Genomic DNA, 24,071 nt, shown 5'->3' with positions numbered 1-24,071 from the left:
TTCAAGGTAATCCAAGAGTGCTATATAAACGATTGGGAATGGAGTTGAAATGGAGCAGATTAAAACCATCTGAGGACACCCTAGAGCTGACCACTTTTATCATTCAAACATTTTTTTGCTGTGCTCTCCAAAATCTGATAAATTGTGGAATTGATTTATTTTTCTTTGCGTTTGCGTTAGATGAATTTAAAGATATCCCGTGTTCCCAAGAAATTTAGCATGATTGAATTTAAAAGATATTATTTAGATGTCGGCTGGTTTTTGAACAAAAAACTAATAGAATTTATTGCCTCTTGGTGTTTATAGTAGTAAAATTCGTCAAATTCATCGAAATTTCATATATTAAACAGCTGGACATTTTTGTAATCCAAAAATGTTATTTGTGCCCGAAAATTGCAGTTTAATTTATTGGCATGAAATTCACTAAAATTCAATTATGTCAATTAGAGCGAGTTCAGGAAGCCCAACACTGTCATACCTTGGCGAAACTGAAGCGTTTACTGACATTGACTTCAATAATGTCGAGTTTTCTTTTCATTAACTGTAATAAATTACCGTCAACTGGTGCGAAGCGTAACTACAGTCTGAATAGGGACAGCGGTTTTTAAAGCATTCAAAGGATTCAAATCTGGAAATCGATGCACAAATTTAGTTGATAAGTATCTGTTCTAACTGAAATCAATTAAAAATATTAAAATATAGTGCAAGAACCTGGCTAAAACAGCTGTCCCAAATCGCCCCATGTGTCCCGATTAACCCCAGATGATGGTACGTTAGCAAATTTATATTTTAAAGTCTGGACATGCAACCATCATTGATAATTTTTATTTAGGAAAATAAAAAAAAATCCTCCTTTCACTCGATCACCTATTTTTTGTACACTAGGATTACGACATAGTATCATCACTTTTGTAGTTTTCCGATCTCAAAATAATATTTTCAGAGAAATCGATCACGGAAAAAAATCTCTCGGGTAATTTTTCAAAAAGCCGTAAGAGCCACCGTCACCTCCGACATTAATTTTCGTGTTTCTCCAAATTTAAACAATATTTCATTTGTTTTAGGTTTCGGGCACTTGAAGGACGTGTAGATGAACAATCTCAAGCATTTTTGAAAACTGATTTTTTATAAGCACGTCGATTATCGGACCAAAACGGACTTTGTTTACCAATGGCTCTTACGTCTTTTTGAAAACTAATCTGAGATCTGTAAAAACTTTTAAATTTATTTTTTGTGTAATTTTGTGTTGCAAAATAAACAGGAAAACAAAATTACACTTCACCAAGTTATGAGATCCAAATGGAACAAATCAGGACAAATGTGAAATTTTCTAATTTAATCACTCTAAGCCGTTCGACCAATTCTCATCACATTTGCCGTTTTCCGCTATTTAATCAACATTTTCAGATGTACATCAATGGAGAGTTGCTTGCTCACTTTGATTTGAGCTATTTATTACATTGGAACAGTTGAAAACACTTTATGAAAGCTGTAATTCATGATCAAAGTGCTGATAGGCCGATAATAGAAATGGGCTGAGAAAGGGTTTAGTTCCCCTACTTTAAATTTTATTGTAAATGGGTCTTTGTATCACAGAATCAAATATTGGTTCATTTCCAACTAAAATTAACACTTAAAATTTCAATTAACATTATGAAATATTATGCTGTGAAATCATTACAGTTTCTACATTAACTAGAACAGAAAATTTGATGGATGCGCTTGGTTTCTTAAAATTGTTCCTTACACAGAGAAAAAAGAGTTCCGAAAATCGTGAACAAGCGTTCATGAAAATGAGAACCACAAACAAAGTGTTCAAATTCCATAGTACGATTTTCAAAAACGTTTCATGGCATTTGAACACTTTGTTCGTGGTTCCCATTTTCATGAACGCTTGTTCACGATTTTCGGAACTCTTTTTTTCCGTGTAGTAGGTTTATATTTTTAAAAGATTCCATAACCAGTATTTTTAAGCTAGAATTGAGATAATAATTAATTCTGTCGATTGAAACACCCTAGGGTTTGTGCTGTATTATTCAGAATTACAATAAAACAACACCTTCTTTTCATTTAACAACCTTCCATTTTATTACGAACTATTCAACATATCATGCGTCTCTTCCCGCAGCAACTATTCTACCAGCTCGCCGCCGGCGCCAGGTTCAGAATCTTCTGCGAAACGGTATGCCCGGGCAGCGGGGCAATGTGCACTGATCCAGGCGTGACGGCCACGTACTTGGCCACCGGTCCGTTCCAACCATGGTGCTGGTGCTGATGGGCCCACGGGTTGTTCCACTTGGCCACCTGATCGTTGTACACGACCGCGGGCTTCACAAAGGGAGCGGCATTGCTGGCGATGATGGGCGCCGAGGTGGCTACAAAAGCGGTGGGGGCAGTTGCCACCAGGGGGAGCGGGGCGGCGGCCACGAACGGAGCGGGGGCCGCCGGCCAGGTGTCGAAACGGTTGATCTTGGCGAAGGAGGTGGCCCAGTAGGGGTGGGTCACTTCGAAGGACACCTGGCCGTGGTTGGTTTTGGTGATTTGACCTTGGTGGGTTTGTTGGTGGTTGGTGTAGGTGGCCACCTGGTTGTAGTTTTGGTTGTTGTTGTTGTAGTTGTTATAGTTGTTGTTGTGGGTGTAATCGTTGTTGTAATTGTTGTTGTAATCATTATTATAATTGTTGTTGAAGTTCTGGTTCAGATTCTGGTTGTTGTAGTTGTTGTTGTTGTTGTTATCGTAATGGTAGCCATCATGAGCAACGTTGTTGTTGTTGTTGTTCGTAATCACGCTGATCGGTTGGTGGGGATCAGCCAACGGTTCCCAGGAGTTCTTTTCGGGCCAGGGAGCGTTAAATTCCTTAGAAGCGAGATGTTCTACCGGTGGTTCCAGGTGTCCTGCCGGATTTATAAGACTCACGTCGGCTGCAGCAACTGCCACACAAGCCAAGAACGCCACAAACATCTGCAAAAAACACTTTAATTAGTAAAGAATCACACTTCAAGAACAAACACCCCAAAATCCACCTTCATCTTGTACACTGCACTACAAAAACCTGCAAACACCGCACTTCTTACTGAACAGCTGAACAACCGAACAAGCTATAATTGATGATGGCCCCAGATACTAACTTTTATACCGTTTCCTACTGATAAGAGCCGGCCAGAAAATCGTAAAACGCCCATCGGACGACCTCTGCCAGGGTGAGTTTTCTCCATCTCTCGAAAATCTCCAAAACCTCATCCACGAAAGGTACCCAACCGTTGAAGGACGACGACGACGATGACGCGCGCACACGAGGTGGCAATTTTCCGCCAAATTCAACACCATCAGGGGGTTGATCATGTCTAATTTTCCCACTTACTGAAAAGTCCATTTTTGCACCTCCCAATAAAGAGAGAGGGCAGACGTGTGCGGCAGTGCAGTGGTGCAGCACAGAGACCTCCGAAAATGAAAAAAAAAATTATGTGCGCATCTTAATTCGGAAAAGCACGTGCTTCGAAATGTAAGCCGCAGCAACTTGGTTAATGAACAGCGTGTGACAGGTTTTTGGAAATTTTGCTCTAGGGGTGCTCATTGAAGACACACAAATCAGTATTTAAAAAAAAGTCAACATCTCTGTAGAAATGAAAATTATAAAATTGTATTATAATTATTTTTAAATAATAAAAATGGAAACATCGGTTAAAGTTAAAAAAAATCATCAGTTAAATTCTGTAAGAAAATCATCTAAAATATCACGTTAGAGAAGAATGTATCAAAATTTATTCAAATTATCCCATAAAAACAAGTGCGCAAAAAAAATCTAAAAAAAATAAATTTTCACTGGAAAACTTGTACAAACGATCAAAACAAAACATACGATTTTTCCAATTCATGTTTTATTTAATTGGACAAGGCTTTCAAATTAACTGAATTATGAGATTATGGATCGAAAATTTACACTCGATCTCAATAATAATGTTGTGACATTTTAATGTTAAATTATATTTTAAATTTTGAAGTGTAAAATATTTTCTAATTTTGTTTTATACAAAGAAAAGATAAAAAGATTCACAAACAGGAAGCATATTGGAAAAATGTGTAGCCTCGAAAAAATCAAATATTTTTAAAGAGAGAGTTATCGTGAAACGTGAACATAAGTGAAGTGGTTTTCACTTATTTTCAAACTGAACATCTCAAATTAAAATGAAAAATGCAACACACTTTTGATACTCGCTATGGCCCCAGCTGCATCAGCCCATTTGTCAGATTGTGTAAAACGGCTGGTGAGTTGTGAATCAGTTTTCGGACGAAGTCAGCGTAACGTTACCTTTGACTTGCAACGAATCGCGAGTTAGTAAGATTTGATGGTTGAGTGAAGTTGTTAGTGAAGTGTTAAATTGAACAAGGGTTAAAAGTTTCCGAAACATCTAAATATTTCAAGAAACAACACTTCCTTCATAAAAGGACCCTTTTAAAAAAAAATGCTTCAGATTTGCATCGATCTTCTGGTGCATGTTGGCGGTTTGATTTGCTAGCTACCACATCTCTTCATACCACCTCGTACCAGAACTGAACCAGAACAGCAAAACTTGTTTTCCTCGTCTTTGCCAAGAATTCGATCTGATAGCAGCTCCGTACTGCCTGGTTCGCGCAGCGAAACCCTAACAAAGAGAAGCTGCAGAAATTACGCGAGCGTTCAGAACTTAACCTAGCAGGATTCCACAGAAACTCCAAGCGAACGCGCGTACTCGTGGTCTAAATTTTTATGCTTATTTACATACGTCCCGCGTCAGTTCTACAACTCTTCGGACTCCGCTTGATCGAGCCGGATCTATCGTGATTTAGCCAAAGGAAGGTTCTGGACAACTGGCGCAAAGAAGGAAGGTGTAGTAACTAAATCAAGGTCAACCTGTTCTGCGGTTCCCCTCCCAACTTGAGACCCAGCAAGTCGAGCAATGTGCGACTTAAACTTCCCCATACGCGATGAGCTCGAAGTGCTGCTGATCTCCGTTTGCTAGAACCATTGACACTCAATTTATGGTCATAATTCAGCTCTTTCGCAAACCTAATATGTCACGCAATTTAGATTGATCCTTCTGCCGAGCTTGCCGAGGTTTACGATCTGTTGGCCCTTCTTTGCGATGATCTCGGATCTACGGAGTGGCTACAGCGACTGTGAAATAGTGGACGATTAAGATCTACCACCTTACGATCCCATCAGCCGGCGACCGTAACTGATCAATCAAGTTCAACGATAATTACAGACCCAGCACGAATGGGGGAGGTCCGGAAGGGTCCGGTTTGGTTGGGAGGGCTCGTGCCAACCACATCCAATGCAGACTGATGGAGTGAGCTATGTTGGGGCCACACCTTTCGATTTTATTTGCTACTGCTGCTGCAGGCTGTGCTGAGTGATTAGAATGGGGCTTTAAGGGGTCATAAAAGTGGTCGTAAATACCTGAACAAAACAAATTGATGAGGTTGGAACTTGGTTCAGGTGGAAGTTTGAGTGGATTATTTGGACCGTACCGATAGGCAATTATGACCAATAGATTTAATTTGATTGGGGTGAATTTATTTGGTTAACAATCTTTCTCAACTAAATTGTTCCAAAAGTTTTGGATTATTTGAATCAAGTTTTTTAAACATGCTTTATTTTTTTATCCAGCGGAAGTAGCCATACCGCACGATTGAGTTACCAATATTTCAAAGTTCAAAATAATTAGAAATATTTTCTAATAAATAAAAATGAAAATCTGGCTTTGAATGCGTAAATTTCATTTAGTTGCCATATAAACAGGGTTTCCAGATCTCCCGAGTACTTAAATATTGTTTTAATATGTGACGGATGTTCTTGCTTCCTTTTTGTGGGAATTATATGAGATGGAAACAATTTTATTTGCCTTATTCACTGGTGATAAGTTTTTGACTTTCCTTTCACTGCTAAAATAAAAAAAAACACTTGGAAGATGAACTTTCCATTGTACCCCCTACAACTACTACCAGAATAAAACAATCTGTGATTCTGAGTGTTTTTGTGTACTGATAAAATCATTTTTTATCAAAAAAAAAAAAAATTAAAAAAGAGAAAAAATCAAATCAGGATTGGTGATGGATTTTTACGGTGTTCGTTTTGTGCTGTATTCGGGATCGTGAAAATCATGAGTTAGTCGCGCTGTAGTTATAAAACAAGATTGATCATGAAAATTATTCATATTAATCGGTAAGCCCTTTTGTTGAAAAAACCTTCCCATAGCTCCGTAGCTCGGAGGGCTCGACGTCGGTTGTTTGTGTGTTAAGCCCTCTCCATAGCATCGTAGCTCAAGAGGCAACGAAAATCAATACCTTATCTAGCTTTCAGAAAGAAGATCGGAAGACACTTGATGGTTGAGTTCGTCGCGTCTATTCCGTAACAAATTCATGAACTAAACTAAATGATTATATAATTAAAAATCAGACTACGCTACCATTGCAGCATTGCGTTTAACACCTCATTTTTTAAATAAATATTATTTGGTTTTATCTTTCCACAGCCAGCTGTCTAAGATTAAACCATTTAATTAAAAAATTAACAACAGTTAAACGGGAAATGTCTCATCCGCAGCATCCGATTGTTTGCCTTGAGAATAAAATATAATACCTTTCAACAAACACTACGATTTTGGGTCGCATCATCATCTTCTATGATGAATCCTGACCAAACACCCTACCCTACTAACAAGTTTTCAGGTTCCTGGTGCTCGTGGGGTGTAATCACAGAGTAAATCAGCTGCCCTAGTAGCAACCTGCGCTAACTAACATTCCCGTCCCTTAAAATCGAGATCTACAAACTGACATGGCGGGCGCCGTTGGTGGCCAATGACTGTTACCTATTCGCAACTGATCTTGTTCTGGAAATCATGGTGTTTTATCTTTTCAGCGCATTCATACATGCTGTTGATAAGGGAAATACCACTTGATAGTCGAAGTCTATGATCAGTAGTGCTGAAAGGATATAACGGTTCTGTTCAGCAACGGAGAAGGACAACCATGGGTGGTCTCTCATGCTCATGCTCAAAATAATTTTTTATCAATTCAAGTAGGAATCTGTTCATAGCGATTAAATTCAATCTGAATAACCTTAAGTGAATGTTAAATGACTGATTTTTGTCTGATTAAGGGAGGTATTAGACTACAGCAAACAAACAAACAAACTCACATATTTTGACAGTTTGTCTGCTTTGCATACATTTTGCCTTGTTTGTGAGTTTTCCTCAGACAAGTTTGTTTGTTTATTTGTTTGTCATGGTCTAATACCTCTTTTAGTCAACAATGTTGCGGATAAATTCATTTTTTGACTCCTATAACAACATGTCCGATCCAATAGATAACTTCAATTGTTGTTTTTTTTTGTTCAAATAGCTTTTATTACGGCTGTGTGTGCTTCTAAACTTTGGTTTCTTTTTATCTTGAATCTGTTTGTTTGTTTATTTTTATATTTTTCTATTATTTTTAATACGGGTATTTTCAAAAATTTCTGGAAATTATGCTATTTTTCCAATTTTTTTTAATGATTTTGTATTGATCGCAACTAATTGTTACATTTTAATGCGTGTAACTCGATCATAAAACTTGTTTTGCCAAAACAAGCGGAAAATAGTGTGTTCTCCATTACTATTGCGAATGCAACACGTTCTCTCGAATATCTCCTCACGCAAGTTCTCACCCTTCGATTTGTCTCAAGTATGAACCAAACTCATTGCGCCCAAACAATCGTAATTTTCCCTTTATTCCGTTTCACGCCGAGTCGAAATCAATCAGAACTGATGAAACAATTATCGAAAATATTTAGTTTTTCAGAACACCTCCCCCAGCAGATCGGAAGCCCCACTAATGAATCCCCCAAAGCCCGATTTGCCACGACCAATTTTGGGCGTCGGGTATCTACCAACGGAAGCCCCGGTCAAGCATGACTGAGTCCCAGGCATGTCGGCAACCGCAAATGAAAACAAACCTCCGTGAAATAATTGTATTGTACCGCGTGAAGCCGAAAGTAGAATCGGATTCGACCTTAGCCTCTGGCCGCACCGTGTCGATTGAATGAAGATGAGACACCTCTTTGCCAAACGGAGACGGAATATGGGTTGGAGGACGATCCGCCGTCGTCGTGGGTCAATTATTTGATTTAATGTCTATAAAAGTTGTTGCTCGCCAGGGGAAACCTATCAAAGTTTGTTTGAACTTCTTGCGGATCAGTTTGGAGAGCTTTCGGCGTGATGAAGGTATTGGGAGAAGTTAAATTTGTTTGATTAGAAGTTTTAACTTAACGTTTTGTTTTTCACAGATTGTTGTAACCATTGTGGCCCTTGTGGCTGCAGTCAACGCACAAGCCGTTGTGCCAGTGATGCAACAGAACCAGATCCTTCCACCGGGACAAGTTCCGACAGAGTACGGCCCGCTACCACCGGTCCAGCCATTGACTCCGTTCAACGCGCCCTTGGACGGGTACTACGGGTACAATCCGTACATCAACCCCTACAATCCAGGCTTCTACCCGCAAGCTCCATTCCTGCATCCCGCCTACAACAACTTCAACCCACTGGCCTACCAAGTCGCCATGCCAAATCCGTACGCCTACCCCGGAGCGTACCCTCAGCTACCACAGCTTTACCCAGGACAGATTCCTCAACTCCCCCAACAAGTGCCATTCCCGGGCCAAGTTTCTCAGCTTCCCCCACAAGTGCCATTCCCGGGACAGCTTCCGCAACTCCCCGGACCCATTCCGCCCTTTGCCCGGCAACAACAGCTCAACGTTCAACCCCAGCAACAGACACAGGTCCGACCCCACTCGCCTGCACCGTCGGTGTCCTACAGCAGCTTCCAGCTTCAGCACCCAACAACATCCCAACCCGCTAAGCCTGCCGTTGCCCTGGCTGGTCCCGTCCAGGGAGTCAACGGAGCACCGAAACCTGTGAGCGCTCCCCAGCATGCCAGCGGAAACCAAGCGGCAGCGTACGGATCCGCGTTCGGCAAGTACGTGTCGGCGGCTAGCAACAACGCAGCAGCAGCGGTTCCTCAGCAGCCCGGGACCGTGCTGACGGCTCCGGCGTTGCCCGGACGTGGGGTGAACCAGAATGGTGCCCAGGGTGTTAATGTAGCGCAGTAAAGGCCATGTTGGACCTGTTTTTAGTTGTAATTGTATGGGAATAAATATTAAATTCTATTGTTTTTAACTTAACATGAGTGACTGTACAACTTATTTTTTTATCATTTCCTCATAAATAAATGCAAAAATTAAAAGTAGTAAAAAACAAGAACTTTTTTTTATAAATTTATTTTGAAAAAATGTGTTTAAGTTATTAATAAATTTAAACGTTCAAGGTATTTTTTATATATTTCTTTTAAATAATACATTGATTTTTTTGTCATTAAACGTCTTTCAGGAGATAATAACGGTGACATTTTAAAGGACGTAGTGTTGCTTCTGAATTTCTTTACAACACTTTTAAGATGCTTAAATTGAAGCTAATCTTTTATCCAACAAATTAATTAGATCTGAAGTTGCAAATATTTTTCGTTTATTTTGAAAAATGCTTGAAAATAAATATGAATAATACTATAATCTTAAAAAAGCAAGAGTTGATTCAAAATATCGTAAATAGACAAATTTAATAATTCTAGAGTTTTTTTGAAAAGGTTATCTTTGTCTTCTAGAATTGGACCACAAAATAAAAAAAAACATTCATCAAAATGTGAAATAAAAGCTTAACTTCAATGTAAAAAATTACAGTCGGAAAAACAAAATATAACAAAGCTTGATTTTTCAAAGAATCTTGCCTGTTTTTAAATGTTCAAGTCGATAAAAAATAGTTATCATATATCTAAGAAATCGAGCATTTTAAATAAGCAAAAGTCCGGTTTAAGAAGTATACAGTCCAGACTCGATTACCCAAAGGCCCAGGAAAAATTTCATTTAAAAAAAAGGGTTGGCTTGTTATGATTAACATCACTAAAGTGAATTCTAATTTTAAAATACACAATAGCGGCGATAAGTTATTGGAAAAATGCATTTTGTAATTTGATAACCAACAACTTGTCAAACTCGCAAGATTGTTTGCGACAAATTCACAAACAAAGCAAAGTTATGCATTTGATGTTTATGTTATATTATAATCAATGAAACAAAATCAGAAATTTCAAAAAAAAAACATCATTATCTCAACGTCGTAAAAAAACCTGTAAAACTCATTGATCAAAACTTAAAATCTCAGCACCAACCTAACCCGACCTGTCCACCACGCTGACAACTGAACAAATGAACGCAATCGTTTTCTTTGCTACACTTTACCTTTTACAGGTTGCCCACAGGTAGGAAGCTGATCTAAATAATTGAACACTACGCCACTTCGCCACCACCGGATTGTTGTCGTTGGTTTGCTGTGACGTAGGTATGCCATGACGCGGACACGCTGCTGCCGAGTTCCAGCGTTGAGGGTGTCGTATGTCTCACATACACACACACATACTCTCAGTATTGTGGACAAGGAACACCAGAAATAGCTCGCCACACTCTGGTTGGCTCAGGCCGGTGAGGGTGCGCCGAGGAACCACGCTCCACGGTTCCATATTTATTGAATTAGAATTTAATAATTCAGCAGTTTCAGCTCGGTTACTTAACCAGGTTGGAGATGAGGACGGGGCGTGGGGAAGGTGATGTGGTAAGGGTCAAGCGGACTATGGAGAAACCATGTAGTATACGGTCTCCAGTTTCGAAACTGAGATTGTCGAGTTTTTTTTTTGTATAATGGCATGTGGCAACACATGCGAGCAGTGTTTACTTCCTTCAATCGAAAGTTAAATTGGAAATAAAATCGTGTCAATTAGCTTTTATAGAAGATTTCTCTAGAGGCTAAAGAATTTTTAAGATAATTAAAGAAATTGCAGTATTCAGAATTTTATTTCAAATTAATATCCATGTCCAGCAACGATCAACTTCTGGTTGACGGCGTGTCCGACCAGAGGAGCAACATGAACCGATCCGGGGTTGGCGGCGACGTACGTAGTTGTTATATCCGTAGCCGTACGAAGTCAGCGGAAGTCCCCACGAGTTGACCTTGGCAACGTTGGCCTGGACAACGGTCTTACCGGTGGCTCCGTACCATCCGTTGTATCCGTTGTAGCCGTTGTACAGGGAAGCCGCTGGCCAAGCCGGCGAGGACCACTTGTTGTATCCGTACGGGTAGGCAGAGGTTCCGTGGTCGTTCCAGTTGTTCCACGAGCTCAGACCGTCCCAGGAGTTGAGGCCATTCCAGGCATTCAGACCGTTCCACGAGTTAAGTCCGTAGGTGCTAGCTGGCCAACTGCTTTGGACATATCCTGCCTGGGCGGCAACGGCCAGGGTGGCGACAAACAGGGCGATGAAGATCTGCCGGATGAAAATCATTCATTATTGACTTCAAAAATAATCTAACACAAAACATACCTTCATTGTTATGTCACGGTTGGTTAAACTTTAGATCGATTCCAAACTGTTCCTTGCTAGAGCTATTGGTGAACTATGTCATTCGATTCACTCAGACGAATTTTTATATCATTTTAAACTCATCCAATCTTAGAAAGGCATCCTTGACAACTACTTTCTTACGAATTAACTCAAATCTAATTGATTTCTAATCAAAAAATTGTGGTGACACAACGAAATTGTCGCAGTTACACTTATTTAGAAGTATAACAAAAATCTTTTTTTTTTTTTTGAATGACTTCTCCACTTTATTTTTTATTAAAAATTAATGCTACATCTACTTTCAGTTTAGGGATTGTTAATTGTGTGTTTTACTTAATTTCCAAACAATCTGGCACACATTTGACTTACAAAATTTATAAAAATAAGATATTTGTTTGACTTCTTAGTAAGATTAACAGCGACAATTTCGTTATGTCATCACAAATTTTTGATTAGAAATCAATTAAATTGGAGTTAGTTGGTAAGGAAGTAGTTGTCAAGGATGCCTTTCTAAGATTGGATGAGTTTAAAATGATATAAAAATTCGTCTGAGTGAATCAAATGACATAGTTCACCAACAGCTCTAGCAAGGAACAGTTTGGAATCGATCTAAAGTTTAACCAACCGTGACATAACAATGAAGGTATGTTTTGTGTTAGATTATTTTTGAAGTCAATAATGAATGATCTTTTTCCGGCAGATCTTCATCGCCCTGTTTGTCGCCACCCTGGCCGTTGCCGTCAAGGCAGGATATGTCCAAAGCAGTTGGCCAGTCAGCACCTACGGATTCAATTCGTGGAACGGTCTGAATGCCTGGAATGGCCTCAACTCCTGGGACGGTCTGAGCTCGTGGAACAACTGGAACGACCACGGAACCTCTGCCTACCCGTACGGATACAACAAGTGGTCCTCGCCGGCTTGGCCAGCGGCTTCCCTGTACAACGGCTACAACGGATACAACGGATGGTACGGAGCCACCGGTAAGACCGTTGTCCAGGCCAACGTTGCCAAGGTCAACTCGTGGGGACTTCCGCTGACTTCGTACGGCTACGGATACAACAACTACCTGGGAGCGGTTCCAGCGGCCAAGTACGTCGCCGCCAACCCCGGATCGGTCCACGTTGCTCCGCTGGTCGGTCATGCCATCAACCAGAAGCTGATTGTTGCTTAATAATTTTCGTCGCGGCCGTATGAAATAAAACCTAATTTAGCAAAAACACATTTCGTGCAATCCACCCACACGTGAGAAAGAAAGCCCTCCCATACCATTGCTCAAGATATTGACCCAAACAGCTTATCTTAGACCTGTCGTTTCAACGTAAACAGTTGGTGCATGGCGACCATGGCGCAATATAAGGAAATTTGTACCAGCAGCAGCAGCACATTGTTGACCAATCTTTGGTCCCGTTTTTGTTGCTAACATTGCGCGCAGTACCCAATCTGTGCTTGCCGATGTATCGATAGCTGGTTTGAAACAGACCTTAATTTGGATGTGGGATATTTACTTGCTTGCTTTATTTGAGAACTTGCAATCAAATCATGTGGGCTATTTTAGTATTGTCGGCTTAAACGTAATGAACGTGATATGCTACGATCAATCAGTGGTGCTAGGGTGGTTGAAAGCAACAAGTTCTGAAAATATCGCTCTATTTCTACTGAAGTCGCTCGATAATAATGATCATTTGTTCGCCCTGTTCGGCTCTAGAACGCCCAAGCCGGTTTGATACATAGGTACCGCTACCTTCCTAATGTGTTTGATTGCAATTTAAGCTGTCTATTTAGCTTAATTATACACAACACACTGCTACGACGGGTGGCAATTGCTAAACTGGCAAGTTTCTTGCTTGTATAAGACACCTTTTTATGGTACAGAATTTGTCAACTAGGGGCACTATTTTTGACCATTTTGCCCAATTTTTCATTGGTTATGCCCTCTTTTTTGCAAAACTATCTCGTTATGGTAATTAATCATCTCTGCTCGCTACAAGTGTATCGAGCACGGTCACGAACTGCCGGGTTCGTAGCTTGCTCAGCTGCAGAGATTGAGGGAGGCACGCGTCAACAGCGGCGTTGGTTGATCGTGTGGACAAAGTCGTGAGCAGTACGTACGAGGGCGTGCGCTCTGTGGTGTCTTATTTACTTGAAAAGCCGAGACTAAGTTTGAGGAAGAGGTGGAGAAGTCAGGTAAGCTTGCTTTGTAGCTGTACTAAGATGAGGTGCAGAGATTCGAAGCTGTGGATAGAGAACAACGCGCGCAAGACTTTATTAAAGCGTCAAGATCAATGTCGATCATTACGGCACGAGCCGGTACGGTTTGCTTGAGCTGAACTTCATAATTGTATTTTTACTGGAGAAAGGTGGAATGCTCTTCAGTGTGAATGCTCTGTAAGGGGCATTGTCTTTTGTTTGACCTTACATAAAAAAGAAATAAATTTTAATGTTCACAGTCAATCTTTATTCAAAATTAATATCCATGTCCAGCGACGATCAGCTTCTGGTTGACGGCGTGTCCAACCAACGGAGCAACATGGACCGATCCGGGGTTGGCGGCGACGTACTTGGCCGCTGGAACCGCTCCCAGGTAGTTGTTGTATCCGTAGCCGTACGAGGTCAGCGGAAGTCCCCACGGGTTGACCTTGGCAACGTTGGCCTGGACAACGGTCTTACCGGTGGCTCCGTACCATCCGTTGTATCCGTTGTACAGGGAAGCCGCTGGCCAAGCTGCCGAGGACCACTTGTTGTATCCGTACGGGTAGGCAGAGATTCCGTGATCGTTCCAGTTGTTCCACGAGCTTAGACCGTCCCAGGAGTTGAGGCCATTCCAGGCATTCAGACCGTTCCACGAGTTAAGTCCGTAGGTGGTAGCTGGCCAACTGCTTTGGACATATCCTGCCTGGGCGGCAACGGCCAAGGTGGCGACAAACAGGGCGATGAAGATCTGCCGGAAGAAGATCATTCATTATTGACTTCAAAAATAATCTAACACAAAACATACCTTCATTGTTATGTCACGGTTGGTTACACTTTGGATCGATTCCAAACTATTCCTTGCTAGATGTGTTGGTGATGTATGGTAGTTAGGCTGGATAGCTCGATGTTTTATACCGTTTTCAAATAACTATAAATTTGAAAGGATGAGTTTTGGCCTTAACATTTAATTTCGAAACCATACCAAATGATTTCATCAGACCAGAACATATACATAATTTTTTGAGCACCTAACTCAAATACGAATAGTGATAGTTCAAGTAAATATGTAACTTATTAAGTTCAATTTCCCTTTCCCTCTAAATAAAGGCAAAGCCGCTTATCGAAAGTATGTCTTCACTCTAAAAACATATAAAAACTAAGGATTTGCCAATTTCAAAGCACAGTTCAGCAGCAACTTCTACTCAAACTTGAGGTCCTCCAAAGATCAACCATCCGTGAAACAATGAAGGTGATTTCACAATCAACAAAAACCATAATACGCCAACTAACTATTGATATTTTCCAGGTCTGTATCGCCCTGTTTGTCGCCACCCTGGCCGTTGCCGCCCAGGCAGGATATGTCCAAAGCAGCTGGCCAGTCAGCACCTACGGACTCAATTCGTGGAACGGTCTGAATGCCTGGAGTGGCCTGAGCTCCTGGGACGGTCTGAGCTCGTGGAACAACTGGAACGACCACGGAATCTCTGCCTACCCGTACGGATACAACAAGTGGTCCTCGGCGGCCTTGCCAGCGGCTTCCCTGTACAACGGATACAACGGATACAACGGATGGTACGGAGCCACCGGTAAGACCGTTGTCCAGGCCAACGTTGCCAAGGTCAACCCGTGGGGACTACCGCTGACCTCGTACGGCTACGGATACAACAACTATCTGGGAGCGGTTCCAGCGGCCAAGTACGTCGCCGCCAACCCAGGCTCGGTTCATGTTGCTCCGCTGGTCGGACATGCCGTCAACCAGAAGTTGATCGTTGCTGGACATGGATATTAATTTGTACTGCTTGACTGAATAAAAATTTGATGAAACTATATCTTGGGTTTATCCTGTATGAAAGTCAACTTTGCACTATTTGCAAAGATCGATCGTGAATCCTTTTATAACTTCTCAACAGTATAATATTGACGTCATAAGTCTGCGTCTACTTCATTTCCAATTTATCCATAATACATGATGCTAATTTCAAACAGCTGATTTCTGTTTGAAAATCTTGCTTACAAGATTTTCAGCTTTGCTCATTTGAATTTATTCATTTTGTCACAATAAAAAATATCAGTTTAGTTTGCAATTGAAACACCACCACCACTGTTACAGATTAAACAATCAAGCCCCCTCACGATCGCAATCGGCTGATGCACCCCTTTGAAGATGCATTCCTCGCCAACCACATCATCCCTCGTTGAATTCCATATTAAGCCGTAACTAGTCTCAATTACACACATCTATTACAGCAACAATTCAATTGCCCTGTCGCCATCGGAGATGAATTGATCTCGTGCGACCGATCCGTTAATTTATGTAAATATTTCGACCTCCATTACCGATGCACTTGGGTCGGACAATCTGCTGATCGACCTAGAATGATGAAAAGTGGGTTCGTTGTTACAACAGGCACTGTAATGTATTCCGGGACTAGACCAGACCAGGCAGTACCCTCTTGCCCCGGGATGTCTGTCCCGCGAGGATCTCCTTTCTGAAATGGTAATCGTCTCCAGGTCGTCTGCGACTATAAAAGTGGCCGAGTGATCTCGCATCGATATCACAGTCGGTTTTGCTTCCGCGTTTGAAGTTGCACATTCCCGCCAACTTTTTCAACTGCCAAAGATGAAGGTGAGTTTTGGAATTTAAGTGAAAGTGAAGAACATTTCCAATATGAAGAATTTTCTTCCAGTGTATCGCAGCCCTAGTCATCGCTGCCACCATTATGGTGACGGAAGGTTCCGTAGTTCCGCTGATTTGGCCTGGACCAGTTGCAATCCCAGCTCCCGCAGGACTTGCCATTCCTGGAGCGACGGTAATTCAATCGAACCCACCTCCAGCAATTCTTGTACCTGCTCCAGCTGCAGCAGCGATTGCTATCGACGCTTCCGGAGCACCGGCTGTGGTCTGGGTTGCCCCACCAGCAGCCCCTGCCGTTGTAGCCGTTGCACCTGCTCCAGCGGCAACTTCCGTTTCCGCTACACGAGGATCCGTGCACGTGGCACCTCTTCCAGGTCATTCTGTCTCACAGCAGCAATTGAATCTGGCTCCCGCTCCAGGATCGGAATAGAGCGTATACCAAAATACCAAACTTTCAATCAGAAAACGGACCAGGATGATCGAAACCTGTTTTCAGGATGGAGCCTTGTTCTACGTTATCGGAGACTCCAAGCTTGACTATGGGGAATCTAACTCTATCTCAATGCTCTTTCTCATGAATACTCCTTCAATAAAATGCAATCGGCGACGTAAGGTCGAAAATTCTAACTTTTATTTTCAAAACTAATATCCATGTCCAGCTACGATCAGCTTCTGGTTGACGGCGTGTCCAACCAACGGAGCAACATGGACCGATCCGGGGTTGGCGGCGACGTACTTGGCCGCTGGAACCGCTCCCAGGTAGTTGTTGTATCCGTAGCCGTACGAGGTCAGCGGAAGTCCCCACGGGTTGACCTTGGCAACGTTGGCCTGGACAACGGTCTTACCGGTGGCTCCGTACCATCCGTTGTATCCGTTGTATCCGTTGTACAGGGAAGCCGCTGGCCAGGTCGCCGAGGACCACTTGTTGTATCCGTACGGGTAGGCAGAGATTCCGTGGTCGTTCCAGTTGTTCCACGAGCTCAGACCGTCCCAGGAGTTGAGGCCATTCCAGGCATTCAGACCGTTCCACGAGTTGAGTCCGTAGGTACTAGCTGGCCAGCTGCTTTGGACGTATCCTGCCTGGGCAGCAACAGCCAGGGTGGCGACGAACAGGGCAATGAAGACCTATAAAGAATATTAATTAGTGAACCAACAGTCATTTGATTCAAGTATACTACCTTCATGTTTCACGGTTGGTTGTACTTTGGATGATTTCAAATGATTTCTTGAGGCAGTTGTTGCTGAACTATGCCTGACAATTCTCAAAATTTGCTATTTATACTCTTAGTGAGCCTTTCCTAAAAACACACTTCCTATAAAGTTGCCTTGAAATTTGTGCTTCAATGAGCAGTGCTAATTAGGTTTGTTATTTCTGTCCAAGCTTTGAAACAATTCAAACCATAAATTTTCATCGAAACAATAACAACTCAGTCTCTGGGTTTATTATAGATTGGTTGCATTTTAAAATGTCGATAATATTTACACATATCTATCATAATTTGTCAAATCATTTAAAAATAAACAGATATTAATTATCACTTTGGCAGTTTGTCTATATTTTGAAAAAGAATTGTCTAATCGATTTGTTAGCGGCAAAGTTGTAGGAGAAGAAAATGAAAAATAAAATTAACTCATTATTCTTTGCTAAAAGATCAATTCCTTAAACATGTTTTTTTTAATTATAGAGATTTTTTAATATTGTCATGGGGACTAAAAACACATCTTTTTGCACCATTATTTAAATTTGAAAATTATTGAAAAAATATCATAAAATTGGGCATACAGTATTATGCAATTAATTATAACATTAAAATTAAAATAAAATAATGTAAACTGGAAAAACGGCGTACGATATTTTTTTGAAAAACTAGTAACATTGGAATGTTTTGTACTTTCAACATATCCAAAAGCAATAATTTAAATAAATGTTTTGCAATTATTTTAGTATATGTCAAAAGACGAAATAGAAAACAAGGATGTTTGTTAGTGTGTAACTATTTTTTCAGACAAGCCCTAAAGAATACCTACAACGTTATCCAAGACACCTAATCGATCAGAAAAATACCTTCAAAGAAGATTTTTGAATATTTTGATATGGACTGCTTCCGAAACTTTATAGACTCTGTAGACAAGCTAATTATACAACATTTATTCTCTGGTAACAGAAAAAGTACACACAAACTTTCATCCAAATTAACAAAATACAAAAATTATGTTCTAATCGTTTAGCTCATACTTGGGAGAAATGCCCAGCAGAGCCGGCCGCCTGAATGATTGTGTTGTGTTGACGGGTGTTCTCGAATTAAACCCCCTAAGAATTAAAGTTCCCCTACGAAACTTAACAACAGCAACAACAACTACTACTACTTTCATTAATATTGTTAAGAAAAGTGTTTGGGGCGAAATTTAATCTTAAGACTTTCCAGCATGCATATATCAGATTGGCTGCGTTTGTGTTAGGTTGAATTAGTTTAGATACCGTTATTATCGAAAAATGATGCTTTTATCCCCTAACGTAACCACAATCTTATCTTAAACGACCTTAAACGAGACCAACGTGACCAAAACCCAACACTTCTTTTTCAATTTAACCTGCCACTACCCTGGGTTGACCTCATAAAAATGCCATCATAAAACATAAACATTTAACGAGTTGTTCGCGAGAGCCACTAAAACCAACACCTAGGCGCCGCGGCTGACATATCCGGTCGAGCGTTGATTCGCCGATTGGTCAAGCTTACATCCGAGTCATTTGTATCCAAATCTACCCGAAACCTAACCGTTGAACGCATAAAAAGTGCTCACTAACCGTGGCAGGTCGGCAGAGTTCAGCAGGTCGCATCGGTGTCAAGTGGGCAGGTTGCAGGTCGCAGCATTTTAAGAATGAAAGTATACTTTGTCTCAGCTTGATTAAGGTAGTCGTGAAATAGCTTGAACACTTCTAGGTTTTGTGGGTCACCCTCGCAGCTGTCATCGCAGTCGAAGGTTTCTACTACCCTTCATTGGAAACGGAACCATTTTTCTCGTTTGATCAGCAGTACTGGGAAGAACCCTTTCAACCGTTGACGACAAGTGAGCTGTTTTCGAGTAATCCATTTGAAGAGTATGAGTTTCCTACGTTTTGGGAGCTGTCTGAGCTGGAACCTCGGTACATGAACTTCATAGCTCCACTGAAATCTTTGCTAAACTACAGGCCGGCACGAAAGGGATCCAAAGTTACGCCGAATGTCTTTGTGAATGGACGTGGATTCACCACGGATCGATACGTAGCCCCAAGCGTAGTGAAGAGGTTCCTGGCGATGAATCCCCGGTGATTTTCACAATTGCATGCATTTTAAAATAAGTAGTTGAATTTGTTGATTTATGGAGAAATAAAAAAAAACAGTTTTATTCGTAGATCCTTGCGCGCTGATAGCTAGTCCATAGATATAGTACAAAGTGGTACGGAAAGAAAGGGATTCGTGAGTTTGACTTCTGAGTATTGCGGGAATCTGTGATCGACAGTTCTAGGCGGTTCCTGGCGCAGGAGCCAGATTCAGTTGCTGCTGGTTGATGGCATGTCCCGGCAGTGGGGCCACGTGGACAGCTCCCCGGTTTGCGGTTACGGAGGTAGCCGCCGGAGCAGGTGCGGCCGGGGCGTCAACGGCTACCACTGGAGCAGGTGCTGGGGCAGCGGCAGGCCAACCCCAAGGCCATGCGGCAGCAGGCCACGCTGCTGGCCACGCACCCGGCCAAGGAGCGGCCGCCCACGGCCACGATGGATGAGCCTCGGCGGCCAGGGCCAAAGCTAGCACAACAAACAGACCGGCAGCAACCTGGGAGTGAAATCCATCATTAGTCACACAGTCACGAAAGATAAACTCTTCAAGCACTTCTTCATCACTTTCAGTTCATCCCCATTCAAAATAACCCAATCAACAACACTCACTTTCATTTTGGTATTCTAGTGTAGAGAGAATTTGGCTTCTTAGCTATTGAACACACCAACTAACTGTGACTCCAATCATGCGCCCCAACCCGGCTTTTATACTCAAATCCAGGAACTATCCGAGAGAACCAGAACCAGAATCTGGTCCATTTCTTTTTTCCTTATCGTAGTTGCAACTGCACCGGTAGATAGATAGCGGTGCTTTCCTGATCGAGGGCCACCCACAGGTCGTAAAGTCAGCGCAGTAGTGTGACACATGTAGATCACCCGAACCGGGCCTCAAACGCGTAAGTTCTACGCCAATCAAGAGCCCCGACACCGCGTTCTAAACCTGGGCGGCTGATAATGAAATGTAAATATTATCCGGCAATTAGAATTTTTGCCCATATGATTAGACATCGATCAAACGCTGGTGGTGGTGTGGTGTACCGGTTGGTTGTGCGGTTGTGCTGGGGATTAAGGTACAGTTTACTGCAAAGTCATAAATCACACTATTCATGTTTAATAAGAATTGTATTGATACCGCAAACTACTGAAAATGAAGTCATTGCATGGCTTTGATAGTTGTATGTCATAAATTAAATATTATATAACTTCAAGTTAAACTTTAAGAAATACTGTTTCAGGGCTCCGGAGTCGTGTAGCTTTGTAAACGACCCCGACTCCGACTCCAAATCCGGCTTTTGAAAATATAGCGACTCCAACTCCAGCTTCTCATAATTTAGTGAATCGGTCCTCAAAAAAACTGAACTCCACCGACTCCACAGGTTTTAATATGATGAATTGGAAAGAATGCCTCGATTCGAGTTTTGGGAGCATTTTTTTAGAAAATACTGTAAATAATAAAAGTTATGTGTCTTGTAGATGAAAAATTGGACAAGCCTAGAATTAGATTTTAGTGGACAGGGAGTTTAGAAGTAATTTTGAGTGGATGATTCCCTGTATAATTAACACTTCATCGCCAAAAGTTGGCCGCCATTCGATTATACAAAGTCAATTGTTTGCGTAGAGTTGTGATAATCAAGAGTGGTACAGACAATGTAGATTATTACAAAGAATTCTATTGCACGATACAACTAGCAAATAACTCGTATATCAGCACTGTGCAAATAAAGCAAATTTATGTCATTTCCCTTTCAGAAACGAACTCCACCATCCAGAACAGCTCCATCAGGGAAGGTAAACCAGATCAACTCCCGAGCCCCCAGACCTCTAGGTCGATTGGAAAGTTGCACAATTCCTACCCATTGTCACCGCGCGCCGTAACGAATGCGCGATCACCAGGAGCTTTCTAGCACTGAAACACAACCGACAGTTCTACCAGAGAGCCTGACATGGACACGTTGTGCAATATAGAGATCGAGGTAGCAGGGTGGAACGTTCTAGATAAGGGTTTGGTTCAAGAAAGGAGTTTCCCCGACGGTTTTGCGTAGGTGGTGTTTCTGTCACACTCGACAGTTTAACATGGTGCAACTGTTGGCAAATGATTTATGTCTACCTTTGGGACAGCCGGCGCCAAGCCCTAGTTCCGGGAGAGAACTTAGTGAGTCATTTGTAAGCTCAATTATAAATTCATATTTTGTAATGACATAACAATAACACTCAATTTGAAGCTCCAGAAAAACGCAAATTTATTCAATCAGTTCAAAGCCAGTACTTGTTGGTGTGTCCATAGCCGTATCCACCGTAGTTCCACAGTCCATTATCAATCAGCTTGGCGTTTCCGTAAGCGCCCACAATCGGTGCCGAGTATCCCCAAGCGTTATCGTAGACTGGCAGTCCTCCGTACACTCCCGCAGAGTATCCTGGATAGCTGGACACTGGCGCATAACGTTGAGCCAGTCCCTTTCCGTACACTCCGTATGGTGGCCACACCGAGGTGCTCACCGGAACTGGAACCGCTTGGGGGAGCACCGAAGTCACGTACGATGGCTCAGCGGCGACAACGGCCAGAGCAACGGCGAAAAGGGCAATGAAGATCTGTGGAATGAGAGCGTTAGTGAAAAGCTACTTTGAAATTTCTGAATTTTACATTCATTTTAGAAGTTGCTGATGTTCTTCACCAAGTGACTCTAGCAAGCGAATGATACCAGCTACCAGTTTGGCTCTTCATTTATACGAATTCAATCATCAAATTTGAAATTCGATTTCCTTGATGACTCGTTAAACATCCTTTGACAAAAAGCAATTGTTAATAATTCTGTCACTTCACGACAAAAATTCGTTGGCCTATAAAAACGGCTGGATTGTTCCAAAAAAGTCACAGTCGTCTTGCAGCTCATCAAGTATCAAATCAACAATAAGTCAACCAACTGTAACAATGAAGGTGAGTTAAATGATTGTTGCCAATAAAAATGGCAGTAATTAAAACTATTTTTCCCAATTGCAGGTTTTCATCGCACTCCTGTTCACGACTCTGGCCGTCGCATCGCAGGCATCCTATCTGCCATCGGCATGGCCGTACGCCAATGGCTTGAACACCTGGAACAGCTGGAACGGACATGTCGGCTATCCCTATGCCAGCGATCTGTCCTCAGGTTGGCCAACAGCCTCTATCTACGGAGGCCTGTACGGAGGACACAAGACTGTAGTCCAAGCCAACCTGGGCCATAACGCCTACCCATATGCTGGAGCCTGGTCTGGTGCCGGATGACCAGCGACTTCCGCCTACGGTGGTTTGTATGGAGGACTGTACGGAGGACACAAGACCGTTGTGCAGGATAACCTTGGACATGAGGCCGCTTATCCGTGGGGACAGCCATGGGGAACCTACGGAGCTGGATTGTATGGAGCTGGCTGGGGACATCACGGACTTGCTCAGACTATTGTACCAGTGTCGAAGCAGATTGCGGCCACTCCAGGATCAGTTCATGTTGCCCCAGTCCCAGTTGGTGTCGAGAAGGTCGTTGTGGTTTAATACTCGAATGAAAGACAGAAATAAAGCGTGTGATTTATATTAAGTTTGCGATTTTTATTTTTTGTTTCCTCAATGCAATTACCATCACTTTTGGTTAAAGTTACAGTATTTGCAAATTATTTCAAAATTAACTTTGAAAATTATTGGTTTTGTTTTCTTTTTTTATACATATTGATTTTTTTTATAATTCGAACTACAGTGAATACTCTCGCTGTCGATATTGAAGGGACCGTCAAGATCGGGAGTTATCAAATTATGGAACGAAAAATCAAAGCAATCTATTTGAAGGGACTGAACAATTTATTAACAACTGGAGCAATAATGATATCGAGAAAATCGACAGCCAGAGAGTTCACTGTATTAAACATTTGACATTCGTCTGCTTGAAAAGCAGATCGCTTAACCATTCGGCTAAGTACCCGGATATAAGCAGAACCGTAAGATTTTTTTAACTCAATCAGGTTTTTTTAACACTGCACGTTTCCGTAAATCAATTTTTTCATACACTTTTTAGTTTGATCCAATATTTTTCCATAAATTTAAATACTTTCAATCGGCTAGGTAATGATTTTTTGAGAAAAAAGTAGGTTATTGAATATTAAATTAAAAGATACATTATATTTTGTAAGAGATTTATATGTTTGCCTTTCTTACAAAAAACGGTTCAGGTTCTACATATGAAAAAAATATCTATTTTAGTACTTTGATATGCTCTATCAATTTGCTGAAGAACCAATGGTCGAAATTATAGCAGGCTATTCGACGTAAAACACCTTAGAGATAGCTGTGTGTGTACTTTTTTTTTGGCAGTAACTTCGAATCTTCGAAAAGCTCGTGTGGTCGAACTTTGTAGATAAAATTATCGTTAATCTTTCATTACAAAAAAAAACTAAATTTTCAAATTAACAAGTTGTCAAGTGGAAGCTTTGAAAAATAC

The 24,071-nt window shown here is 41.6% G+C and overlaps 8 protein-coding genes and 1 pseudogene across 8 annotated transcripts; 6 read left to right on the top strand and 3 right to left on the bottom strand.

Moving 5' to 3' along the window:
• Positions 1-2,069: 2,069 nt before the first annotated feature.
• LOC119766459 (putative uncharacterized protein DDB_G0288537) lies at positions 2,070-3,059 on the bottom strand. Its single transcript, XM_038251016.1, has 2 exons — positions 3,024-3,059; positions 2,070-2,961 (listed from the first exon to the last, which is right to left on the bottom strand). Exons 1-2 carry the CDS (start codon positions 3,027-3,029, stop codon positions 2,137-2,139), a joined length of 831 nt encoding a protein of 276 aa, XP_038106944.1. The 5' UTR covers positions 3,030-3,059; the 3' UTR covers positions 2,070-2,136.
• Positions 3,060-7,672: 4,613 nt separating this feature from the next.
• On the top strand, positions 7,673-9,174 carry LOC119767437 (splicing factor 3A subunit 2-like). The gene is made up of 2 exons (XM_038256037.1): positions 7,673-8,243; positions 8,306-9,174. Exons 1-2 carry the CDS (start codon positions 8,238-8,240, stop codon positions 9,125-9,127), a joined length of 828 nt encoding a protein of 275 aa, XP_038111965.1. The 5' UTR covers positions 7,673-8,237; the 3' UTR covers positions 9,128-9,174.
• Positions 9,175-12,050: 2,876 nt separating this feature from the next.
• On the top strand, positions 12,051-12,681 carry LOC6034835. Its single transcript, XM_001845054.2, has 2 exons — positions 12,051-12,107; positions 12,165-12,681. Exons 1-2 carry the CDS (start codon positions 12,102-12,104, stop codon positions 12,633-12,635), a joined length of 477 nt encoding a protein of 158 aa, XP_001845106.2. The 5' UTR covers positions 12,051-12,101; the 3' UTR covers positions 12,636-12,681.
• Positions 12,682-13,896: 1,215 nt separating this feature from the next.
• On the bottom strand, positions 13,897-14,744 carry LOC6034836. The gene is made up of 3 exons (XM_001845055.2): positions 14,637-14,744; positions 14,460-14,582; positions 13,897-14,402 (listed from the first exon to the last, which is right to left on the bottom strand). The coding sequence occupies exons 2-3, from the start codon at positions 14,463-14,465 to the stop codon at positions 13,929-13,931; spliced, it is 480 nt and encodes a 159-aa protein (XP_001845107.2). The 5' UTR covers positions 14,466-14,582; positions 14,637-14,744; the 3' UTR covers positions 13,897-13,928.
• A 111-nt stretch (positions 14,745-14,855) lies between these two features.
• Positions 14,856-15,475, top strand: LOC119767725. The gene is made up of 2 exons (XM_038257063.1): positions 14,856-14,903; positions 14,961-15,475. Exons 1-2 carry the CDS (start codon positions 14,898-14,900, stop codon positions 15,441-15,443), a joined length of 489 nt encoding a protein of 162 aa, XP_038112991.1. The 5' UTR covers positions 14,856-14,897; the 3' UTR covers positions 15,444-15,475.
• Positions 15,476-16,151: 676 nt separating this feature from the next.
• Positions 16,152-16,910, top strand: LOC6034837 (adult cuticle protein 1). The gene is made up of 2 exons (XM_001845056.2): positions 16,152-16,280; positions 16,342-16,910. Exons 1-2 carry the CDS (start codon positions 16,275-16,277, stop codon positions 16,717-16,719), a joined length of 384 nt encoding a protein of 127 aa, XP_001845108.2. The 5' UTR covers positions 16,152-16,274; the 3' UTR covers positions 16,720-16,910.
• A 1,886-nt stretch (positions 16,911-18,796) lies between these two features.
• On the top strand, positions 18,797-19,683 carry LOC119768037. The gene is made up of 2 exons (XM_038258335.1): positions 18,797-19,178; positions 19,235-19,683. The coding sequence occupies exons 1-2, from the start codon at positions 19,173-19,175 to the stop codon at positions 19,601-19,603; spliced, it is 375 nt and encodes a 124-aa protein (XP_038114263.1). The 5' UTR covers positions 18,797-19,172; the 3' UTR covers positions 19,604-19,683.
• LOC6034839 (adult cuticle protein 1) lies at positions 19,646-20,327 on the bottom strand. Its single transcript, XM_001845058.2, has 2 exons — positions 20,218-20,327; positions 19,646-20,104 (listed from the first exon to the last, which is right to left on the bottom strand). The coding sequence occupies exons 1-2, from the start codon at positions 20,221-20,223 to the stop codon at positions 19,796-19,798; spliced, it is 315 nt and encodes a 104-aa protein (XP_001845110.1). The 5' UTR covers positions 20,224-20,327; the 3' UTR covers positions 19,646-19,795.
• Positions 20,328-22,537: 2,210 nt separating this feature from the next.
• LOC6034840 lies at positions 22,538-23,137 on the top strand (annotated as a pseudogene).
• Positions 23,138-24,071: the final 934 nt, after the last annotated feature.

Source organism: Culex quinquefasciatus, chromosome 2, assembly GCF_015732765.1.
Source record: "Culex quinquefasciatus strain JHB chromosome 2, VPISU_Cqui_1.0_pri_paternal, whole genome shotgun sequence".
Classification (NCBI taxonomy): Eukaryota; Metazoa; Arthropoda; class Insecta; order Diptera; family Culicidae; genus Culex; species Culex quinquefasciatus.
Note: the sequence above shows the minus strand (reverse complement) of the source record. Positions and strands in the feature narration are given on the sequence as shown.